Genomic DNA, 23,912 nt, shown 5'->3' with positions numbered 1-23,912 from the left:
CTGGGAATTGAACTCAGGACCTTTGGAAGAGCAGGTTGCACTCTTTAACCACTGAACCATCTCTCCAGCCCCCTACTTTTTTAATTTTTAAGTGGGTCTCCTCATGGAACCCTGGCTGGCCTCAAACCCGTAGAGATCCATCTGCCTCTGCTCCACATAGTCTGACATTAAGTGTGTCACTACACCCAACTTCAAACTAAGTAAACAGGAAAGCTCAAAGTCCAAAGTCTTAGTAGGAGTCTTAACTTACACAGCTGTCCCTCTTTCATCCTTTCTTCAGTTGTAGTTTCTCTTTTGTTCTCACTTCAACTCTTGATCTTTTCTTATCACGTAGGGATTATGACTCTCCCCGTAACTTAAACATCTTACATTCTAGAGATTCTGTGATGAACATTTAAAATTAAAATTTTAGGATTGGGGCGCAGCCCTCGGGAGGCAAAGGCAGAGCACTGTGAGTTGAGGCCAGCCTGGTCTACAAAGTAAGTACAAAGAGTACGCAGAGAAACCCTGTCTCGAAAAACAACAAAAACATATTTTTAGGACTGAGATGTAGAATCACTTAGTTCATGAGGTGCTTGCCTAGTATAAAGGAATCCGTAGGTTCAGTTCTGTATCACCACATCATCTAGGCGTGGAGCCATGGTCCTCCAGTCTCAGGACTAGGTAGGAGGAGCCGGAGCTTGAGCGCATCCTCAGCTACACCTGAGTTAGAGGACGACCTGGGATGTGTGAGACCCTACCCAAAATGGGGCGTCGGGGCAGTGATATGGCTCAGCAGGGAAGGGTGCTTGCTGCTAAGCCTGACAACTCAAGGTGGATCTCTAGGCAGGACTTACATGGTAGAAGAAAGTCAACTGCTAAAAGTTGTGCTGCGGTGTATGTAAGCATGTGTACACAGACACATAAATGGAATACAAAGAAAAAAACAAGTTATTTGAATGCTGGTTTCCTGGGTGCTCTCATTAAAAGTCTAAGTTATCCTGATCAGGTTGCTAATCTGATTTATATTTCTCATTGATATTCAGGTTTCTTGTCCTGAAGTCATTGGTTGGTCTTTTTTGTTGCTGCTGGTTTTGCCTCTTCATAGATGAGATAAATGGCTTGCTTGAGTCCCTGCTGTGTCACTTTTATGTACCTTTCCACTATAATGCATACTAAAGTGAGAAGTATTCTTTATATTAACAGATGAGTATAAATTGCCCAGAAAGCTTTTAAGTAACAAACTGGATCTCTACCTTGGTTCCCTCCAAGGACAGAGCCTGTGACCTTACTCCATGTACTAGCTGACTCCAAACTTAACTAAAACTTAAGGCATACTGCGTAGGTTTGGTTTGGTTGGTTGGTTGGTTGGTTTTTGGGTTTGTTTTTTTTTTTTGTTTTTTGAGACAGGGTTTCTCTGTGTAGCCTTGACTGTCCTGGACTCACTTTGTAGACCAGGCTGGCCTTGAACTCATAGCGATCCGCCTCCCTCTGCCTCCCAAGTGCTAGGATTAAAGGTGTGCACCACCATGCCCGGCTGTTGGTTTGTTTTTTAAAGGATTTTGTGTGTGGCTGTTAAGCCTGCCTAGTGCCTCCAGAGGCCAGAAGAGGACCCCTCCACCTGGGTCCCCTGCAATCTTGGATCTCTCTAGCCCCTTACTTTGTGTAGTTTTTGGCCTCAAGCATTTTGTGTAGCAAGAGATAAATGCAGGCTGTGCAAAGTATTCATCAGCAGATGGGGGAGCAGTTAATTCGGCTTAGATTCAGGGAAGGAGCTTAGCCATGGGGCCGGACCAAGTGAGAGAGGGCAGTCTGGAGCAGCAGCATCTGGTGTGGTCGGTCATGCAATGAGAACAGAGAAAAGGTGCGGCTTATCCATTCTCCCAGGTGGGGAACACAAATGAACACATGTAAGTTAGTTATAAGTTCAGGTTCGTTAGATGAGAGGCACTAACTGCTCAGAGAGCAGACTTCAGAACACAGTCCGAGCAAGAGCGAGCGTCACGATGTTCTTACCAGGAACAACCTGAATCCTCCTCTTTGTGTACATTCACATTTCCTGTTCCTCAGAAATGTCTGCGTGACATCGAAGGATATCACTGCCATAAAGTCAAACAAATATGGAGTATCTTCCCAGGTTACTTTTTTTCTGACAGGGTTTTTTATGGTACCCAGTTTACTTTCAGAGAACAAAGGACCGCTAAAGAGGTTAAACGTTCTTCAAATGATTAGCATTGCTTTCAGGCAAAGTTCATTAAAAATATTTTATTTAATATAGTCTCTCATTCAGAGAATAACCATGATAAACAGGCTATTTTAAAATATTGTAGCAATGATTTTCTTGAAGGTAATTGTTTAGTACAGTTATAAATACAAAAGGGGAGAAATTACCAGAAATAACATATGATTTTTAACAAAGCTTCAGGAAAATCTTAATTATTAAAATTCATTTAAAACCTAACAAGTAGGCTAAGTGTGGTGCATGCCTGTAATCCCAGTACTTCAGGGGATTGAGTGGGGGAAACTGAGTCTGAGGCCAGCCTGGGCTACATAGCAAAAACCTGTCTACAAAACAAAAATTTTTACAATTTTTGCATATAGTTTTAGCTCTTCAGAGCCCTCTACCAATAAGGCACCTGCAATAGTTAAAAAAAAAATTGCTACTGCAGCCTTGGGGAACATTCCTCACTGGCTGCTATGTTGGTGCTCCTCTTAACAAAGCTCTAAGATAGCTGCATATCTATGTACATCCACGTTCCACGTGTAAACACTGCCATTGAACTGACCACTGGGACAAACGCATACGTCCTTAGCCATACAACTTACCCACAAAGTAGAATCTCATACAAAATAGAAAGTGTCACACAGAGGTGATGTGGTAACTGACTTTATGAAAGCTGAGCCCTCTGCCACTCAACAACACCTCAAGCTGTGGCGTGGAGCCATTCTGTCCCCAGGCAGCATTCCCTCACCGCATCCACAGCAACTACCGACTGCCTTCTTAGAGCCCAACCAGGATGGTTTTGAAGGTCAGCACTGGCCATCGCCCTATCCATGGCTCAAAATGAACGGCTCCTCCTATCTCCTACTCCTAAGTCCTTTTCCTTTAGCTTATCTGAGATGTCCTCAAAAGGAAACAAAGTCATTAAGTGAAGGGTAGTCTGGAGCAACTCCAACATCCAGGAGCCTTCGGCCCAGCCAGATTCCAACAGAGGTTCCAAGTCCGTGTCCTTTATGGGTCCCATGGCCCTGGAGAGCGTCATGCAAACTTCTTCTTGGTGGCAGTGAACCGCTCCATGTACTAAAAGCATGAAAGAAAAATATACACATGGCATTTTGGTATGAGCAGTACATGAATACTTTTTAACTTAGGTTTTTATACATTTTTTTTCCTTTTAATTTGCCTTGGTCCATTTCATAAAAAATTTACTCCCTACTTCCCCCATTTTGAGTTAGAGCCTCACTATGCAGCCCTGACTGGTCTTGAACTCACTGAGATCTGCCTGCCTCTGCCTCTGCCTCCCAAGTGCTGGGATTAAAGCCATGATACCATACCTGGAGAAATCTACTTAATTATTAAAGTAGATTAATTTTCATGTATTGTGCTAAGAAACATCAAAAAATGCTTTGCGATAAGCAGTACTGAGAGAAAGTCATCTTGGCACAATATAGTCTGGCCAAGTCTTAGGACTTTCCCAAAATAGGAACCGGTCAGATGCCACCTATAGACATCACCCGAGTTATCTCAGCATTTTTTATCCCTGAAACAGACACTAGAAATGTAAAACCCACACCTTATCGTAACCCTCCAGTTCTCGGAGTTTCTTTATTTCGAAGAGATTGCCTTCCACGGCAAGCAGGCAAATCTGGGAGTCGCTAAGGATGCTCTGAGGAAGCATGCTGAGCTCCAGGCAGTTCTCCTCCAGGCGGAGGACTTTGAGGCGAGGACAGCAGGAGATCTTCACGGAGATCTGAGAGATCTGTGGAACAACAAAGCAGGAAGAGGACAAGGAACAGAATGGCCACTTTACTACACTGAAACAAACAAGTTTTGACTGTGTCCTAGTTTTTCTTTTCCCGCCTCCCTTTTCTCACTACCTACTCATGACAGAAGCCTCTGTTACACACCTTCTGTTCCTCCTCCACTTCCAAATCATTTGAAGGTTACCAGCAGCTTTTCAGAAATAAAAACTAATAATAAAAGCACTGTGCATTTGTTACAGAAAATAATGAGAGTCATGGAAGTTTAAGTATGGCAGTGAGTCGCCACTCAGAAAGAGCCCCATGAACACTTGATACCCACCACTCCCTCAGTTGCCGAAGCCACGGTTCCATGCTTCCGTGCACTGCTGCATCGGACAGGACCAGCCATCTATTTGAGACTCCCTCTTGTGCATGACACTGATTTTTTTCTCTCTTTTGAATTTCTCCTTGTATTTTTTTTGGGGGGGGGGAAGGTATCCCTTTTTATTTTTTCTTTTGTAAAAAAATATTTTTTTGTGTTTGTTTTTTCAAGACAGAGTTTCTCTGTGCTGTACTGGCTGTCCTAGAAATTGTTCAGAAGACTAGGCCAGCCTCCAATTCACAGAGATCCATCTGCCTCTGCCTCCCAAGTGCTGGGATGAAAGATGCGCACCATCACTGCCTAGCCCCTTTTTATTTCTTAAGAATTATTTTCAAGCAGAAATAAACCCCTAATGCTTCATAGTTAACATTCTCAACCTTTAAAAAAATCATTCTTAGGGGCTGGAGAGATGGCTTAGTGGTTGAGCACTCACTACTCTTCCAGAGGTCCTGAGTTCAATTCCCAGCAACCGCATGGCAGCTCACAACTGTCTGATGCCATTTTTCTGGTGTGTAGACGTAATGTAAAAATATCCATAGGCATTAAATAAATAATTTTTTTTCGATACAGGGTCTCTCTGTGTAGCTTTGGCTGTCTTGGACTTGCTTTGTAGACCAGACTGGCCTCAAAATCATAGCAATCCACCTGCCTCTGCCTCCCAAGGATTAAAGGCGTGCACCATCACTCCTGGCTATAAATAAATCTTTTTAAAAAGTCATTCTTAGAACTATTTCACTTGCATCAACAGTTCTGTCTGCTAATCTCTAGCTATACAATTGCTATACCTTTCAGTTGTTGTCTAGCCCTGGTCATCTTACTGAAAATACAGATTCTTAGACCTCTTGCTTATTGAATCAAACACTCCCAAGGTCATCTACGGCCCAGCAGCAAGGGGTGTGGAATAAGTCATCAACTAATACTTGGTGCTTACCCAATGACAGTTTTTTCCTAAAAATCTCAGGGAAAAGACAAAACCCACCTCAAAGACCAAATAGTACATCAACTACAATCTAGAACAGCAATACTATGTGTAGTTATTAATATACTGAGTTGTACACATATGGGGGCATAGAGGCTAAAAACTAAAGGCTACCTCGTCTCAAATGTCTCCATCGCTGCCTCATGTCTAGAGCAGAGTGCTTCTCCAGACAGATGTTAACAAAGAAGCTTCAAAACAAAGTGACCATTTCAGATGCGAAGTTGTCCAGTGATAGCTTGTCTCCAGAAAAACCAACCCTTTGGGATTTCTCCACCATGTCTGGTGTCTTGTTCCTACACTATGTCATTTCCGACATGGCTCCTCACTAAATGATTGGGGGTATGAAAGGGAACGAACGTAGTTTCTGTAATTATCTCATCCTGTTACTCCGTTCTGCCTTCCTCAAACACAGCCACTATCAACCCACTCCACGACACTGCGCATTAAAATAACTTCATCTTACAGGACATATCTTTTAGCCTATGAAACCCAACTCCATGATTATTATTTAAGGAACAGGAAATTATCAGAAGACCATAAAAACCCAAACATAAACCAGGGAGCAGGGCAAAACACATGAAGCAGAGACCTGGTTCTGGTTGAGGTTGAGTTCGATGGCCTGCAGCTCGCCGACCGAGTCCAGTATGCTCCGAATCTGGTTTTTAGAGAGATCGACTACATCCAGATGCCGGAGGCTACAGAGTTGGGGTGGTAATGCTCCCAGCTGGTTCCCAGAGAGGCTGAGTGTCTTCAGGGCCGAGAGCTGCCCAAAGGTAGACGGAAGCTCTCTCAGGTGATTGTTGTTTAGACTTAGTGTCTCTAGTTTTTTCAGATTGCATAATTCATCGGGTAGAACAGCTGGTGAAGAAAAAAAAATTAACCTGAGTCTGATAGAACGAATGAAGTTTATTAAAAAAAAAAAAAAAAGACAGTATGGCAGCCTGTTTCATTTTGGTTTTGTTTCTAATTTTGAGACAGCGTCTAGGTCAAGTTGTCTAGGCTGACCTTGAAATTATGATTTTTTTTTTCTGTCTCTTGAGTAGCTGGGGTTCCTTCCAGGCCTAAGTCGCCAGGCTTCTTACATGGAATTCTCAAAAGTCATGTTTAGGTATCACATTTGCCATTGAAATGCAGAAAAGTGTTCACGTGAATAATGGGTTCCTTTTGTACAGGGACTTAGGTATATTCTAACAACAATCTGGGGAGGTTTGGAAGATCCTCCCATTCCACCTTGCCCCCCCCCATTAGATAACTGTTTACACCTAGTAATAATAATTATGCTACCAAGGAAGCTTGTAGATTAATTGTAAAAAGCAGAAGGATTCAATACATCCCGCATCTCCTGAACTGATTTCATAACAAAACCATTTTGTAGGAGGAAAACCACCCTTCGCGACACCTGATCACTAGCAAGAGCGGCTTAGGCACAAAAGGCATACTCAGTTTGTTGTTGTTCAGGGAGAGGCTCTTCAGCAGGGTGAACTTTCCTATTAGTAGAGGCGGAAGGCTGTCGATCTTGTTGTTGGACAAATCGATGGTCCTAAGATTGCTTGTCAGCTTCTGCAACTCTGAGGGGAACTGGAGAAAGAAGTTCACAGCGTGGAAAAATCCCGCACCAATGGGCTTCACCACCCCGCCGTCCCTCTCTCTCCCTTTTATTTTCCTGGTTCGGCCCCCCTCACGTCTCACCTCGGTCAGACCACGGTCTTTAAGCTGAAAGACCCCAGTTTTCTGCGCTGTTTCCACATGAGCGCGGAGGGCACTGTTTCCCATCCTAGGGCCGCGGCTCAATTCCCTGCGGGAAAGAAGTGGAGCTGTCACCGCCCAGTCTAGACACACAAGCCATCGCGTAAACCTCCCGTTTGGGTCTCGGGTCCCAGTTGTCACCTTCTGCCTATCCCTACTTCCCAGCGGCCAGCCCAAGAGTGGCAAGGAGAAAGCAGGCGAGCAGACCGCGCTACTACAAGGTCCAGCTGCTTTGGCAGCCGAGCTAAGAGCCAGGGAGCCTCCGATAGCCGCTGCCGGAACAGGGAGCTCCAGACTCGCCTCCTACCGCTCAGTGCAGAGAAGGCTCCGCCAGGGAACACCGGGGACCCGCGCTCGCCTGAGACGCGCTCCCAGGGCTTCCGCCCGGGCAGGAACGCCCTGTGACATCATCAAGCCGCGCGACCGTTCGCCGTGTGTCCCTCACTCCGCGCGCCAGTTCCAGAGGTGATTGGGAGCCATGGCTGCCGCCAACCCGTGGGACTCCGCGTCCGCGCCGAGTGCCGCTGGGCTACTGCTGAACCGCTTGGTGGCTTCAGGGATAGTCACCGAGGTACGTTGGGGGCGGCGAGAGCGTCACTAAAGTAGCGACAAAATTCAGCTGTGAGGTGGTGGTCGTGGCTCTGCGGGGCGGGAGTGAGCCAAATGAGGGCTGTTGACCATTCTCCCGTGGGTCCTTTTAGTGTGAGGGACGGGGTGGGGAGTGTTGCCAGTATTCTGTTTTGAGTGCCTGCAGGTTAGCTCACCCGGTTTGTCGGAGATGGAACAGTACTCTTGCTTTTTATTTTTATTTATTTATTTATTTCTTCCAGTGATACTTCCTCTGTTCTCAACCGTGCTAAAGCCGCGACCCTTTAATAAAAGTTCTTCATGTTGTAGTGACCTCCAGCTATAAAATCATTTTCGTTGCTACTTCATAACTGTAACTTTGCTATTGGTATGAATTGTAATGTAGACACCTCTGTTTTCCGATGGTCTTAGGTGAGCCCTGACTGTCAGTTTGAAGCCAGCCTGGTCTACAGAGTTAGTTCCAGGACAGACAGGGCTGCACAGTTGAAACCCATTTTCAAAAAAACCATAAAACCACAACCACCCAAAAAGGTACCCAAGAACCCACCGTTCCACAAGGCCTGAGCTCATCGCAGGGTACCTTTTATGCTTTAGAAACTTGCATCCTCTGTCAACCCTTTCTAGAAGAACGCTGAGTCTCAAATGTGTTAAGCTATGAAATAGTAGGGTTTCTTTCGTTTGTTTTGGTTTTTTGAGACAGGATTTCTCTGTGTGACAGCCCTATCTATCCTAGACTTGCTCTGTAGACCAGGCTGGCCTTGAATTCACAGAGATCCACCTGCCTCTCTCTCCCAAGTGCTGAGACAAAAGGCGTCCGCCACCATGCCCAGTGAAATAATAGTTTTATGACAAGAGAGCTGCACTGTGCAAAGCGAGAATACTTTAAACGTGGTAGGCAAAAAAAAAAAAAAAAAAAAAAAAAAAAAAAAAAGCACAGGGAGAGTAAAGGATTCAACGGTAGAGTACTGTGCCAGCTCCTGTGAAAGCTAGTTAGCCAGGACACCTGAACCACTCTAAGCAATGCTGGGTATTCCAAAAAAAAAAAAAAAAAAAAAAAAGTCCAGAATCTTCCACAACATAATCTTATCACAGGTCACCCTTCTTGCAGAGTCTTGCTGTGTAGCCCTAGATGGTTTGTAATTCACTAGCCCTGGGATAACAGGAATGCATCACCATCCTTGGCTGTTCACAAATCGTTTTAAAAGATGATACATCGCCGGGTGTGTTGGTGCACACCTTTAATCCCAGCACTTGGGAGGCAGAGGCAGGTGGGTCTCTGTGAGTTCGAGGCCAGCCTGGTCTACAAAATGAGTCCAGGACAGCCAAGGCTACACAGAGAAACCCTGTCTATGAAAAACATAAAATAAAAAAAGAGAGGGTTCTGGGATCTAATTCTGCCAACTTGCTGAGTGATATTCATTGAATTTCTTGGTCTTTTTAGGTGTTTCTTTTTACTTTAATGGTGACGAGATCTCACAATATCCTAGGCTAGCCTTGAATCTGAGCAATCTTCCTGTTTCAGTGCTTAGATGACAAATCTTGTGTCACCATATCTGGCATTCTCAGTTTCTTTCTTTCGTTTTTTGTTTTGTTTTTTGAAACAGGGTTTCCTTGTGTAGCCTTGGCTTTCCTGGACTCACTTTGTAGATCAAGCTGGCCTGGAACTCACAGGGATCCACCTGCCTCTGCCTCCCGAGTGCTAGGATTAAAGGTGAACACTTTAGGGTATATCAGAAGTCACTAATGACTCTTCTATGCATTTAAAAAAACAAACAAACAAACAAAAAACCCAAACCTTCCATCAAGTCTGCATTACTAATTTCTACAGATGAATTAACTAACTTCCCTCAACTTCCTTTTTATATGTTTCCTTCCTTTAAGCTTAATGTCTTTAATTTCACATTCTACTTTCCCTTCTGCCATTTACTTTTTTTTTATTAATTAATGTATCTCCTTTTAAAATTTTTTTCTTTTATTATGCATTTTATGTACATGAGTGCTCTGTCGTCATGCCACCAGAAGAGGGCATCAGATCCCATTACAGATGGTTGTGAGCCACCCTGGGTTGCTGGGAACTGAGGTTAGGAGCTGCAGAAGAACAGCCTGAGTGCTGGCCTCTCCGCTAAAAAATAAGTAAATGGGTTGGGATGTAGCTCAGTTGATAGAGTGCTTGCCTTGCGCACACACAGCCTTGGGTTTGATCTGCAACACCACATAAAACAGGAACTGGGACTCAGGAGGTAGTTCAATCCATAGAGAGTGCCTACCACACAGTCAAGAAGGCCTGAAGTGAGAGCCTCTGCACCCTCGTACAAGCAGAGTGTGGTGGTACGCATGCTAGAGCTAGGAGCCAGAGACACCCATGTACAAGCAGAGTGTGGTGACACGCATGCTAGAGCTAGGAGCCAGAGACACCCATGTACAAGCAGAGTGTGGTGGCACACATGCTAGAGCTAGGAGCCAGGACAGGTGAGCTTGCTGCCTAGCCAGTCTAGCCAGTATGTTACTAGTGCACTGTGGTCTGGGCTGGAAATATTTAGGTCCTTGGCCTTTTATCTAACTGAACTGAAAAATAGCCAGGCGTGGTGGCGAATGCTTGTAATCCCAGCACTGAGGGAGGCAGAGGCAGGCAGATCTCTATTAGGTCAAGGCCAGCCAAGTCTACAAAGCAAGTTTGGAGCAGCCAAGACTACACAGAGAAGCCTGTCTCAAGAAGGAGGAGAAGGAAGAAGAAGGAAGAAGAATTGAAAAATAATGTTATTCTGAGGGAAGCGGTAACACAGAGTATAGAGGGATACAGTGTCACGATTGACAGCAGGCCACTACAAGGGCCCCAGGTTACAGCCAGGGCTCTAAAGGAAGGGGTTGGTTGTTAGAGACACTGTTTGAGTGCTTCTTTACTGTTTTTGCTTTTTTTAGATATACTTATTTTATATGTATGAATGTTTTGCCTGCATGTATGTATGTGCACCATTTGTATGCCTGTTGCCCATGGAGGTCAGAAGAAGGCACTGGATCCCCTGGAACTGGAGAAAGCCACCGTGTGGTTGCTGGGGATTGACACTGCGTCCTCTGCAAGAACAACAAATGCTATTAACTGCTGAGCCGTCTTTCCAGGGCTGTTTCTCTACTTTGGCTGATAGATAGGTTGAACATTGTTTTTTTTCCTAGTGTCCATCTCCCTTTCCAGAGTAGCTGGTTTTATTCATATACATGCTGTGGTGGTTGAATGAGAGCGGCCTCCTTGGGCTCACAGATTTGAATGTTTGATCCCACGTTGGTGGGAGGGTTTCACCTGCTTGGGAAAAATTAGGAAATGTGGCCTTGGTGGAGAAGGTTTGTCACTGAGTCTGGGCTTTGAGGTTTCAAAGGCCCACACCATTCCCAGTTAGCTGTCTGTGCCCCGTGCTTGTGTCTCAAGAGCCAAGCTCTCTCAACTGCTGCTCCAGTGCTACTCTGCCCACTGCCGTGCTCTGCCATGATGGCCACAGGTTCTAAGCCTATGGACCCCTGAGCCCCAAATTAAACACTTAATGGAGGTCAGGTGAGCTGGCTGAAGTCCAACTCACAGTAAGGGCCAGCGAGTCCCCAAACTCATCCTGTAGTTACTCCCCCAGTTCCAGAATGTGTATTTGGGATAGATAGACTTAGAAGTTGGCAGAATTCCCATATTGGTTCCCTGACCTGTGGAGTGAGGGCTGTTATGTTTTAATGCCTGGAAGCCATTGGAATTGCCTCTACCAGGAAAAATAGTGAATTAAAGATAATATTACATGGGAGGAATCATAGAAAATCAGTGCCACAATCAAGGACTTGAAAGATGTAAGGGTGGTTGTTCCTGCTGTATCTCTCTTTAACTCTCCTGTCTGACTAGTGCAGAATCTATCTGTCTATCTATCTATCTATCTATCTATCTATCTATCTATCTATCTATCCATCTATCTATCTATGTCTTGTGTATATACACACAAACCTGGTGTTATGCTGTACACTTGGAGAGTGGAAGTGTGAAGATTAGAAGTTCAAGTACATCCTTGACTACATAGCAAGCTCAAGGCTAGCTTGAGCCACATGAGACCTTATCAAAATAAAATAAAACAGAATAGGGTTGGTGTGGCGGCGCATGCTTTTAATCCCAGCACTTGGAAGGCAGAGGCAGGCAGATTGCTATGAGTTCAAGGCCAGCCTGGTCTACAAAGTGAGGCTAGGACAACCAAAGCTACACAGAGAAACCCTGTCTTGAAAAACCAAAATTAAATAAATAAAATAAAATAGAAACAGAAGATATGTATTCTACTGTTTTAATATGTTGTGTTGTTTTTAGTCCTTTGTGTATGTTATTCTAATATGCATACTTTTTGTAACATACTATACTTGGCCTGTTCGTTTATCAATAGGAGATGTTAGATATATCTAAGAAAATGGCTCCATGCTTTGTGGACTTTTCCAGATTACAGCAGATCTCAGATATCCAAGCTGAAATCTACCAGGTAAATTAATAAATTTTTCACTTCTTCTCCATTTAGAAAACTGTGTAGTATGCTGGCATGCAGTTCAGAGAAAATGTGGGTGCTTAGGCCAGGTTTGATGCTCAACTCTTTTGTTTGTTTGGTTTTAAGATTTATTTATTGAGCTGGGTGTGGTGGCACACACTCGGGAGGCAGAGGCAGGTGGATCGCTGTGGGTTTGAGGCCAGCCTGGTCTACAAAGCAAGTCCAGGACAGGCAAGACTACACAGAGAAACCCTGTCTCAAAAAACAAAACAAAAGATTTATTTATTATTTATACAGTAATCTGCCCGCATGAACACCTGCTTGCCACAAGAAGGCACTGGATCTTATTACAGATGGTTGTGAGCCACCATGTTGTTGCTGGGAATTGAACTCCGGACCTTTGGAAGAGCAGATGATGCTCTTAACCTCTGAGCCATCTCTCCAGCCTGATGCTCAACTCTTTCATTTTTTATTTATTTTTTCTTTTTTCTGAAACAGGGTTTCTCTGTTTAGCCTTGGCTGTCCTGGACTCACTGCGTAGACCAGGTGGCCTCAAACTCACAGAGATCCCCCTGCCTCTGCCTCCCGAGTGCTGGAATTATAGGAGTAGGCCACCACCAACTGGCCCGATGATCAACTCTAAAACTAAAACAGAAAAATGTCATACTTCGTAATTGGTTTGAATAGCATTTGTTTGCAATTAAAGCAGTGCCTAGTGCTTGGCTGGTAGGTGCTCGTTGTAGTAGTTAGTTGTCGTAACAGGAAAGCAAGATACCAAAGTGAAAAGCTCCAGTGACTTCTGGCTTGTACATACACCATCCTTCCATCCCGTTTAAGGAATACGTATACATACATGAAATATGTGTCTGTGTGTCTTCTACCATGTCTCTGTAGTATCTCCATTTTTTTATCAGTGTTTTAAGCTTTTAACTTCAGAATACTTTCTGAGTAGTGAGATGCAGTTTCCTTTTGTTCTTCATGTAGAACAACCTAGAAATTGAACTTCTGATGCTAGAAAAGGATACAGCAGATCTTATTCATCCTTCCTATTTGGGTAAGTTTACTTAAGAGAATAATTACTAGGATTTCAGCTTGCTCTCGAATTACACCAGTATGTAAGCACCAGGCAGCAGAATTCTAAAGTCATAATCTTTCTCAGATATGGCCCCATCACTAACATGTTTTCAAGGTTTTGTGCTTGTCTTGTTTTTTAGGCAGGGTCTTACTATATAGCTTTATCTAGCCAGAAACAAATCCAGTTGACTTGACTAGTGAAAATAGCATATAGAAAGTTGCTCAATTAATCTCTTTTTATGTTGCCACAACAAAATGTCGGAGGCTGGCTAATGTACAAGGAAAGAAGGCTTATTTTCCTTACACTTTTAGAGGTCCAAGGTACACATTTGCTCAGCTGTGGTGAGGTCCACATGGTTGATGCCATTCCAGCACTGGAATTCTTGATGACTGTGTGGGGGGATGGGGGGCAGGCAGGCAGACAGACAGACAGACAGAGATCACATTGCAGGACAAGAATCTGAAGTGGTTTAGGGGTCAGTCTCACTCTTTTATGACATTGGTTCCAAGAGAACTAACCAGTAATGAGAAGCTGGGCAGAACTAAGTTTTTGTTTGTTTTTTTGAAACTGAAGCCAATAAAGTTTAAGAAGTAGAATAATGAGCTGGAGAGATGGCTCATTGGCTCATTGGTTGAGAGCACTAGCTGTGTTCCAGGGTTCCCAGGTTCAAATCCCAGCACCAATCAGTAGCTCACAGTTGTCTGTAACCCCAAGCTCAAGGAGTCTATGTCCATGGGCACCAGGCATGCACATACGGATGCACATACATGCAAACAAATAACCCATACACATAAAAATAAAATTTAAAAAGTAGTAAACTAATAGCACTCTGCAGCAGGAAGGGTTTTGTTTGTGTTTTGAGATAGGCTCTTACTATGAAGTTCTGGCTGGCCTGAAACTCACTATGTAGACCTGGCTGGTCTTAAACTCTGAGGTCTACCTGCCTGCTTAATATTTCAATTAAAGTCATGTGCTGCCACACTCAACAGGAAAGAGTCTTTAAAATGAGGTGGACTAAGTTCTTCACATGGTGTTGCCCTCACTGACGTAATTGCTCCCCATTCCTCCTGAAAGCTCCGCAGCACCTCCCAGACCCACAGTGTTAGACTAAGCTCCCGGCCTAAATGCTTGTGGAAGACACTCAAGTGTTCCTAAGCCAGAGTAGCTTCTCAAAGACAAGAGATGAATGTTTAATTTTCTGAACACGCTGTAAAAGTAGCTGAAATTGGTAGAGTGCTTGTTTAACATACTTGAGGCTCTGGATTTAATCCATAGTCAGCATGGTGGTACATACCTTAAACCTAGCACTAGGAAAGTAGAGACAGGCAGTGGGAGTTCAGGATAATCCCTGACTACCTAATGAATTTGATGTCAGATTGGAATACTGGAAACTGTCTCAAAAAACCAAACCAAACAGGGGTGAGAAAGCATCTCAACAGGTAAAGGCCCTTGCTGCCAACCCTGAGACCTTGAGTTTAGTCCCCAGGGTCCACATGATATGTGTGCTGTAGCATGTAAGCAAGCAACCACTCCCACATACAAATAATAATAAAGGCAACAAAACGAACAGGACCAATTAGATAGTTTAGTGTATAAAAACCCTTGTAGGTAAAAGCATTTCCTATTAAGCCTGATGACCTGAGTTCAAATCCTGGGACCCACAGAGTGAAAGGAGAGAACTAACCAAAAGTGTTCTCTGGCTTCCACACGAGCGCTGTGACACATGCTTACACACATGTACACAGAATTAAATAAATTAATAATCTCTAAACTTTTAAAACAAATATTGGGGGGAAAGGCAATAGTAGTTAAATGTTTTGAGTTCTTGTTTAGCATGTATAAGGCCCTAGGTTCAGTCCCCAAATACTAAAAAAAGAAAGAAAGAGCCAAAAGAATAAATTTCCTGAGAAAAAGTTCTGAATTTGGTAATGTTCTGTAGTTACATAAGAGAATGTTCTTGGAATAAAGTCTTAAGAATACAAGATGATGGGCATGCTAGATGGCTAAGCAGGTAAAGGCACATGCCTTCAAGCCTTATGCCTTAGTTTAATCCCTAAGATCCACACAGAAGGAAAGAGCCAACTCCTGAGAGTTGTCCACTGACCTTCACGTAAGTGAAGGTACACATATGAGCACTCCTGCAAACGCACACGCACACATGTGAGCACTCTTGCAAACACACATACACACACACACATGTGAGCACTCCTGCAAGCACACACATACACACACTGTACATTTTTTTCCTAAAGAATAAAGGTCATGCTGTATACAGTCTACTCTCAAATACGTTCTTTTTGGGGAGGGAGGAAACTAAGTGTTAAAATATGATTATCATATGAAAATAGGCCCTGGATTTAAAAACTGAATAAAAAATAGATTTGAAAAACACAGGAAAGAGGATCACTGTGAGTTCAAGGCCAGCCTGATCTGCAAAGCGAGACCAAGACAGCCAAAGCTAACACAGAGAGACCCTGTCTCGAAAAAACAAAAACAAAAACAAAACAAAAAACACAGGAAAGAATTTAATGCTAGAGTTTGGTTGTTAGTAAAAAATTATGATAAAATTGATGTTACCAAAGGGGCAAAAGTAAGAAAGCTGTTTACAGAGATTGTGGGGTTAATTTATTTGGTTTATTTGTTTGTTATGAGCATATGAGATAAGGATCTCTTTTGCGTACAGTAGATCTAACTTGTAAGCTCAAATGATCCTCTTGTCTCAGCCTTAGCAGTGCTCAGACTATGGCTTGTACCACTATACCCAGCCTTAGATTATTGCTGACTTTAGTTATTTTTACTTTATTTTATGTGTATGGGTATTCTGCCTGCGTGGATGTCTGTGCAGCGCATGTGGACAGTGCCCATAGGGGACAGAAGTCTGCATAGGATCTCCTGGAACAGGAATTACAGATGGTTGGGAGTTGTCTATATGTGTCCTCTGCAAGAGCAACAAGTGGCCATAACCCTGCAGTCCCCAAGGAGGAAATTCTTAACAACTCTGAAACATATTTGTGCTGTTGCTAATGTGGTTGGCATCTCTGGTTTATGTAGTTGAGAAGTGTGATACTCTGCAAAGCATGAATAACCATCTGGAAGCAGTGCTAAAGGAGAAGCGGGCCATCAGGCAAAGACTGCTGAGACCCATGTGCCAGGAGAACTTGCCAGTGGAAGCTGTGTACCACAGGTTAGACCACGAAGAGAAATGGAGAACTGTGCATGTCTTTTTAAGATAGCTCTTGTTTAGACTGGCAGCTATATTGCAGCATAATTCAAAAAGCAATGTATTATTGGTTGTGTTTATTAGCATTACTAATGTTGGTGCATTAAACTGGAAAGTGTCCTTTGTTTCTGAGTGATTATAACTGGCAAAATGAAAGGGCCAGGCTGGTTTACAGAGTGAGTTTCATGACTACATGGAGAAACCGTGCCTCAAAAAAAATAAAAATAAAGGGTTTACCTACCATACTGCATGTTAGTATTTAATATTTGTCACCAAAATCATAATTTATAATTCTTAAAACACAAAAGGCTTTCCCCCCACCCCCAAGGACAGGGTTTCTCTGTGTAAAGGCTGCTGGCCTTGAACTCACAGGGATCCACCTGCCTCTACCTCCAAGAGTGCTGGGATTAAAGGCGTGTGCCACTGCAGTTTTATTCTTTTATTTTATTTTATTTTTTTAATTTTTTAATGTGTGCTTTGGTGTGAGGGTGTCAGATCTTGGAGTTACAGACAGTTGTGAGCTGCCATGTGGTTGCTGGGAATTGAACCCTGGTCCTTTGGAAGAATAGGCAGTGCTCTTAACCACTGAGCTACCTCTCCAGCCCCACTGTAGTACTTTTCAATGTAGTATTTTTCCCTAGGGTTTTCTCTGTTATTTGAACCAAGTGGCTTTATGTGATTAATAACTAAGTTTTCTTCTTCTTCTCCTTCTTCTTCTCTTCCTCCTCCTCTTCCTCCTCTTCCTCTTCTTCTTTTTCTATTTTATTTATTTATTTACTTACTTGGTTTTTTCAAGACAGGGTTTCTCTGTGTAGCCTTGGCAGTCCTGGTCTCAATTTGTAGACCAGCCTTGAACTCACAGCAGTCTACCTGCCTTTGCCTCCCTGAGTGCTGGGATTATAGGCGTGTGCCACTGTGCCTGGTTTCTTTTCCTTTTTTTAGATAGTGCTTAATATGTAGTCCTGGCTGGCCTAAAACTCACTATGTAGACCAGGCTAATCTCAAAGTCACAGAGCCTCCTGCCTCTGTCTCCTATGCCACACACCCAGTTACATTGGGTTAGATTTCAGTTATCATGAATTATGTGTCTTTCCACTTTTATTTATACTTTTTGGGTCTTTTGAGGCAAAATTTCTCTGTGAAGCTCTGGCTATTCTAGAACTTGATCTGTAGACTAGGCTGTCCTTGAACTCAGAGATCTGCCTGCCTCTACCTCTCAAGCACTGTGATTAAAGGTATATATATCATGATGCTTGACTCATTCCATTTTTCTGTTTGGATGACAACCTAAGTTTTACTTTAAATAAAAGCACCTTTTTACAACTGATAATTCCATTAGAAAGTTAGTGATGCTCATTATATTTGCTTATTTCAAATTAACAGTCCTAAATAAAGAAAAATACTTAAGCCAGGCGTGGTGATGCATGCCTGAATCCCAACACTCTGGGAGGCAGAGGCAGGAGAATCTCTGAGTTTGAGGCCAGCCTGGTCTACAAAGTGAGTCCAGGACAGAGCTATACAGAAACCCTGTCTCAAAAAACCAAACATAAATAAATAAATAGAAATAAAATGAAAATATAAAGGAAAAGAAACAAAACAACTAAAGAAAAAAGGTTAACTTTTTTCTCCCTGTGTTACTTTTCTTTTCTAACCACTGTCACAAAATACCTAACAGAAGCAGCTCAGCTGGGAAGAGGCTTGCTTTGGCTTACAGCTTAGAGGCAGCACACCCAGCACGATAGGGCAGGCACTGTGCCTGCGGCAGCTCCGCTGTGGTGGCAGGAGCTTGCAGCATGGCTTGTTCACATCTTAATGGGTCAGGAATTGGAGAGCATGTTCAAGGTACGCTACATCTAGTGGTCTCCATCTACCAACTAGTCCTGGTGCCCCAAAGCTCCAGTAAGTCCCCAGACAGCACTGCCTGATAGGGAGCCTGTGGGATGAATTTACATTCAAACCATCACACTCTCTTTCAGACATATGGTACTTTTGTTGGAATTGGCTGTAAGTTTCATTGAGAAATTGGAAATCCATCTTGAAACAATTGGAAATATCCCTCATTTAGATGCAAACGTAAAGAAAATGGTGAGTATTATTAATACAGCTAGCTGTTCTTCGTTCTTAGACTCTCAACTGTGTGACCTTCCCATTTAACTTCGTGGTTTTGATTTTCTTTTGTAGATAGCCTTGTGTAGCTCAGCCTAGCCTTAGGTTCCTAGCTTACCAATCAGAGCGTATATTTCATCCCGACAGTCTCACATGGATGTTCTAGTGTGTTCTCTCTGCGGCTGTCCTCCCTCATCTCCATCCAGCCCTTCTGGCCCCCTTCCTTCCTCCAGATTAGTGCCCCCTGTTGTTTGGAGGCCGCATGTTTCTATTACTCTATTTACTCTCTTTCATCCCTTAATATTTCTTCCTCTCCTTTCACTGTCTCCCTTTTATTTCATGACATTCAGACACACACACAGTTCAAATCTAGAATGTAGACAAGATTTACCGAGTTTGTCTTTCTTAGCTTGGCTTATTTTGTTTTGGTTTGGTTTGATTTGGTTTGGCTTTTGGTTTTTCAAGACAGGGTTTCTCTGTATAGCCTTGGCTATCCTGGACTCACTGTGTAGACCAGGCTAGCCTCGAACTCAGAGTGATCCACCTGCCTCTGCCTCAGGAGTGCTGGAATTAAAGGCATGTGCCACCATCGCCTGGCAAGAAACATTTTTTAAAAAATGATTACTTAAAAAAAAAAAATTGAGCCGGGTGTGGTGGCGCACGCCTTTAATCCCAGCACTTGGGAGGCAGAGGCAGGCGGATCACTGTGAGTTCGAGGCCAGCCTGGTCTACACAGTGAGTCCAGGACAGCCAAGGCTACCCAGAGAAACCCTGTCTTGAAAAACCAAAAAAAAAAGTGTTACTTTAGGGCTGGAGAGATGGCTCAGCAATTAAGAGCGCTGGCTGCTCTTCCAGGGGATCCGACATCCTCACACAGACATGCATGCAGTCAGAAGACCAATGTACATAAAATAAAAATAAATACATATTTAAATCATTTACTTACTTTATGTTATCTTAGCTGTCCTGGACTCGCTTTGTAGACCAGGCTGGTCTTGAACTCACAGCAATCCACATACATGCCTCTGTCTCCCAAGTGTTGGGATTAAAGGTATGCGCTGCCACGCCTGGCTAGTGTGGTGAATGTTATATGAACAGAGAGTACACATAGCTTTGGGGAAAGCCGTTTCTACTTTGGCTGATGCCTAAAGTACCATGGCTTATTATGAAACACCTTGAAAGATAGACTAAAGGTGGCATGCGCCTTTAATCCCAGCACTTGGGAGGCAAAGGCAGGCGGATTTCTGTGAGTTCAAGGCCAGCCAAGTCTATAAATTAAGTTCTAGGATAGCTAGAGCTGGTTTTTTGTTTGTTTGTTTGTTTTTTGTTTTTTTGTTTTTTGAGACAGGATTTTTCTGTGTACTCCTGATTGTCCTGGACTCGCTTTGTAGACTAGGCTGGCCTCAAACTCACAGCGATCCGCTTGCCTCTGCCTTAGCTAGAGCTGTTATACAGAGAAATCCTGTCTCAAAAAAGCAAACAAACAAACAAATTTACTTAGGCAGCTTCTTACTCTGTAGCACAGGCTGACCTTGAATTCATTATATGGCTCAGGCAAGTCTTGAACTGGACAGTGCTCCTGATTCAGTCTCTCAGAAGATTAGTTACTCTCTGAGTGCGGGGGAGCCATTGCATTTGTTGTTGGTAAGGGTGGGATTGTAGTTTTCACTTTTGTTTTTACTTTAAGAGTGTGTGTGTGTGTGTGTGTGTGTGTCTGTCTGTCTGTCTGTCTGTCTGTCTGTCTGTCTGTGCGCTCGCGCAGCCCCATAAAAGTGAGTACAAGTGCCTGAGGTGTCAGATTCCTTAGGGCTAGAGTTACATGCAATTGTGAGCCATCTGGCATAGGTGCTAAAACCAACTTGGGCCCTTTTGAAGAACAGGACGTACTCGTAACCTTTGACTCAATCTCTCCAGCCCCTTGTTTTTCATTTTTGTTTTAATGTCATGTGTATGAATGCTTGCATGTGTGCCTGTGTGCCACGTGTGTGTCTGGTGCTCTCAGAGCCCAGAAAAGGGTGTTAGATTCCCCTGGGGCCTAGAGCTACGGACAGTTATGAGCTGCTATGTAGGTGCTGGGAATCAAACTCGGGACCTCTAGAAGAGCAGCCAGTGTGCTCTTAACAGCTAAGCCATCACTCCAGTCTGTTTTCAGCTTTAGAAGAAGAATACAGAGGAGTGGGTTGGTCAGAACTATGCTTTGCTCGTGGAGAAAATCTTGATAGAGTAGATCGAGCCCTCCCACTCCCAAGTGTGTGCAGAGAGGATCATTACCATCTGGTGTATGTTAAAACACAGACTTTCAGGGCCGAGGACCAGCTTGCTGTGGTCTTACTGAATATGTGAAGGGCCTTTGCTACATCCCCATTACCAGAAGAAAAGAAAATTGGAGAATTGCTGACTTCAATCACCCTACACCTTTAGAATCAGTTTAAGACAACTTTGGTGGCACACACATGCCTGTAGGGGGTGCTGAGGTAGAAAGATTAGCACAAATTCCAGATGTAGTGAACAAGCCTGAGGTTATTTGCATAGAGTTCAAAATTGATAAAGGAGAAGTGATCTCACAGAAGATATGTAAGGTTGGGTTGGGAGTGGAGACACTGTTTTTGAGGAATTTTTGCTGTAAGGGACTAGAAAAGGATCAGATGCTAATTTTTGATGTATTTATTTCTGACATAATGGTAATCAATAACAGTTTTCTTTTTTTCTTTTTTATTTCAAATGTAATAGAGCAAGGCTTTAGCCAAGATGGATATTTTGGTGAACAAGATAGAAGAACTGGCAGAGAATATTCTGAGGTGGCGAGAACAACAAAAGGAAATTTCCTTGTGTATCCCCAAGATACTAACTGAAGAAAATGATCTTCATGAACTTGAAATAGTACCTTCATTGCCTTTTGTGTCTAAAGCTCATACTCAAACTGTTAATGACAAGTGATTGCTATCTTTGCTTTTGCTTAATTATGTATAGTCAAGGAAGTCCATCTCTAGGTTAGTACAATATCTAGGGATAGTGATAGGCTTTGTTGCTAGCAACCCTGAAAGACCCTTCTTAATATTGAAGTACCCGGCCCAGAAAGATGTCTCAGCAAGCAGAAGCTCCTGCTGCAAACCTGACAGCCTGAGGTCAGCCCCTGGGGCCCCATACCAGAAGCGGATCACTGACTCCCACGAGCGCCATCATATGAATATGCCTACACACAAAATAAATAAGTAAATAGATGTAATATATGGAGAGTAATAAAAAGAGACAAGTGAGGGAACAACACTGAGTACCAGAATTTTATGTTCATTACAATCCAACTGACCACTGGTCGTGGTGGCGCATGCCTTTAATCCTAGCACTTGGGATGCAGAGGCAGGCAGATCACTGTGAGTTCAAGGCCAGCCTGGTCTATAAAGTGAGTTCAGGACAGCCAAGGCTACAAAGAAACCCTGTCTTTTTTTTTTTTTTTTAAAGCATTTTTCATATATTTTCACTTTTTTCAGTGAAGCAAAAAAATTCATTAAATATATGTATGATAAAAGTGCATTGTTACAAACAAACAAATAAAGCCAGTGTGGTTGGTGCACGCCTTTAATCCCAGCATTTGGGAGGCAGAGGCAGGTAGATCACTGTGAGTCTGAAGCCAGCCTGGTCTACAAAGTGAGTTCAGGACAGCCAAGATAACACAGAGAAACCCTACCTTTAAAAAAAAAAAAAAAACCCTGGGGGCTGGAAAGATGGCTCAGAGGTTAAGAGCACTCACTGTTTGCTCTTCCAAAGGTCCCGAGTTCAACTCCCAGCAACTACATGGTGCCTCATAACCATCTGTAATGAGATCTGGCAGGCAGGCGTACATGTGGGCAGAACACTGTAAAAATAATAAATAAAATGTAATAATAATAAATAAATATTATTTTTTTAAAAAACCCAAAAAGTGAGTTGCACATTCCTCAGACAGCAGTTTCTATATTATGTCCTTTTACACCCTTTTGAATTAGACTGTTCCTGAATCTGAAAATATCTGTGGTGATTATTCCTGTGAGATTGCAGAATAGCTACACAGCAGACTTTTGAATACTTGATAAGGTGATGGTTCCTGGCACATCTAGAAACTTACATAATAGGATGAGAAGGGATCAGTGTAACTGGGCTGTGACCAGCATGGTTTGTGTGGGACACTTGCTTTCTTCTGAGAGTCTAGGGTGTTGGTACATACCAAGCAGAAAGTACCTTTGTTACTGGCCCCTGGCAAAATTCCAGAGCACTGTATCCCTAACTATTTTGGTTAGAGAACATTTCACAAATGTCACAGTTCAGTTACTGTACTAAGTCACAGCTTTGAGTGTGACATCAAATCTCATAAATCCTCTTAGTAGATCCTTGAGCCTGTCTGTATTCTTAGAAGTACCTGGAAACACATGCTGAGGGTGTGTGCTGGTAGACTCAGGGCAGGCAAAGAAAGATGAAAGGAAAAAGGGAGTTCTTATGGTAAAAATTTAGCATTTTTTGTTTCGATGCTTCTTATATGTAGCTAAGACAGAACTTGAACTCACTCTGTAGCCCAGGCTGGTCTCAAACACAAGATCCTAAGTGCTGGAATCACAGACATGTGCTTTCGTGTCTGGCTAAAGCTTAGAGGTTTGTAATGGAAAATACTGATAGACTTTACTTATTAGGGTTATTCTTAAGATAAAGACTAGTGAGCTGGAGAGATGGCTCAGGAGTTAGGAGAACTGACTGTTCTTCCTAAAGACACAGGTTCAGTTCCCAGCACCTACATGGCAGCTCACAACTGTCTTACTCCAAGATCTGACAACCTCACACAGACATACATCCAGGCATAATGCAGTAAATAAGTAAACAAACTTTTTGAAAGATAGAGACTAGTATACTTAAAGTAGAGTACTTGAAAGTATGCATCAGGATTTCTATACTGCTGTGTTCTTTATTATGGGAGTTTAGCAAACTTGTTCATCACACTCTTAATACAAGACTTCGCTTGATAAGATAGTAGATACTCACAAGGAAGCAGGCCCCTTACCCCACACCCTGCCTGGGAAAAGGCCCTGTTAAAACAACAGGTCATTGTTTTATAAAAGCCTATAGTTTTTACAAATGTGCCATACAAGAGTGGTGCTGAGATTTTGAACATCACCTGGACAACTCAGCAAAATCCTTATTTGTATTTCACCTCTTCCTTGTATGATTTCTTGTGTACTTATATGAAAACATGTTCATTATTATGTCACTAATACTAATGTTCTTTGTGGTTTTGTATCTTTATTTTCTATTAATGTCTCAAGATGTAAAAATAAACTAATTTCAACTAAATGTGCCTCCATTATGAATCCCAAGTAACAGAAAATACTCTTACCTTAACATATATAACATATAAG

General features: G+C 42.9%; 2 protein-coding genes across 7 annotated transcripts; one reads left to right on the top strand and one right to left on the bottom strand.

The window, feature by feature from the left end:
• Positions 1 to 2,229: 2,229 nt before the first annotated feature.
• LRRC57 (leucine rich repeat containing 57) lies at positions 2,230 to 7,541 on the bottom strand. Of its 4 annotated transcripts, none has more exons than XM_084776363.1 (6): positions 7,408 to 7,541; positions 6,993 to 7,098; positions 6,743 to 6,881; positions 5,893 to 6,161; positions 3,774 to 3,959; positions 2,230 to 3,280 (listed from the first exon to the last, which is right to left on the bottom strand). In XM_084776363.1, exons 1-6 carry the CDS (start codon positions 7,458 to 7,460, stop codon positions 3,239 to 3,241), a joined length of 795 nt encoding a protein of 264 aa, XP_084632489.1. In that variant the 5' UTR covers positions 7,461 to 7,541; the 3' UTR covers positions 2,230 to 3,238. The 4 variants fall into 4 exon arrangements, with proteins under 4 accessions (XP_084632489.1, XP_084632488.1, XP_084632490.1 ...); XM_084776362.1 differs by having other exon boundaries at positions 7,357 to 7,487; XM_084776364.1 differs by having other exon boundaries at positions 7,350 to 7,484.
• On the top strand, positions 7,481 to 23,847 carry HAUS2 (HAUS augmin like complex subunit 2). Of its 3 annotated transcripts, XM_084776366.1 has the most exons (6): positions 7,481 to 7,620; positions 12,035 to 12,127; positions 13,115 to 13,184; positions 16,257 to 16,389; positions 18,402 to 18,510; positions 21,262 to 23,847. In XM_084776366.1, exons 1-6 carry the CDS (start codon positions 7,528 to 7,530, stop codon positions 21,466 to 21,468), a joined length of 705 nt encoding a protein of 234 aa, XP_084632492.1. In that variant the 5' UTR covers positions 7,481 to 7,527; the 3' UTR covers positions 21,469 to 23,847. The 3 variants fall into 3 exon arrangements, with proteins under 3 accessions (XP_084632492.1, XP_084632494.1, XP_084632493.1); XM_084776368.1 differs by lacking the exons at positions 12,035 to 12,127; positions 13,115 to 13,184 and having other exon boundaries at positions 7,506 to 7,620; XM_084776367.1 differs by lacking the exons at positions 7,481 to 7,620; positions 13,115 to 13,184.
• Positions 23,848 to 23,912: the final 65 nt, after the last annotated feature.

The sequence above is a fragment of the Acomys minous genome, assembly GCF_964271855.1.
Source record: "Acomys minous genome assembly, chromosome: 3".
Classification (NCBI taxonomy): Eukaryota; Metazoa; Chordata; class Mammalia; order Rodentia; family Muridae; genus Acomys; species Acomys minous.
The sequence above is the reverse complement of the archived record's forward strand: the minus strand, read 5'-3'. Positions and strand labels throughout refer to the sequence as shown.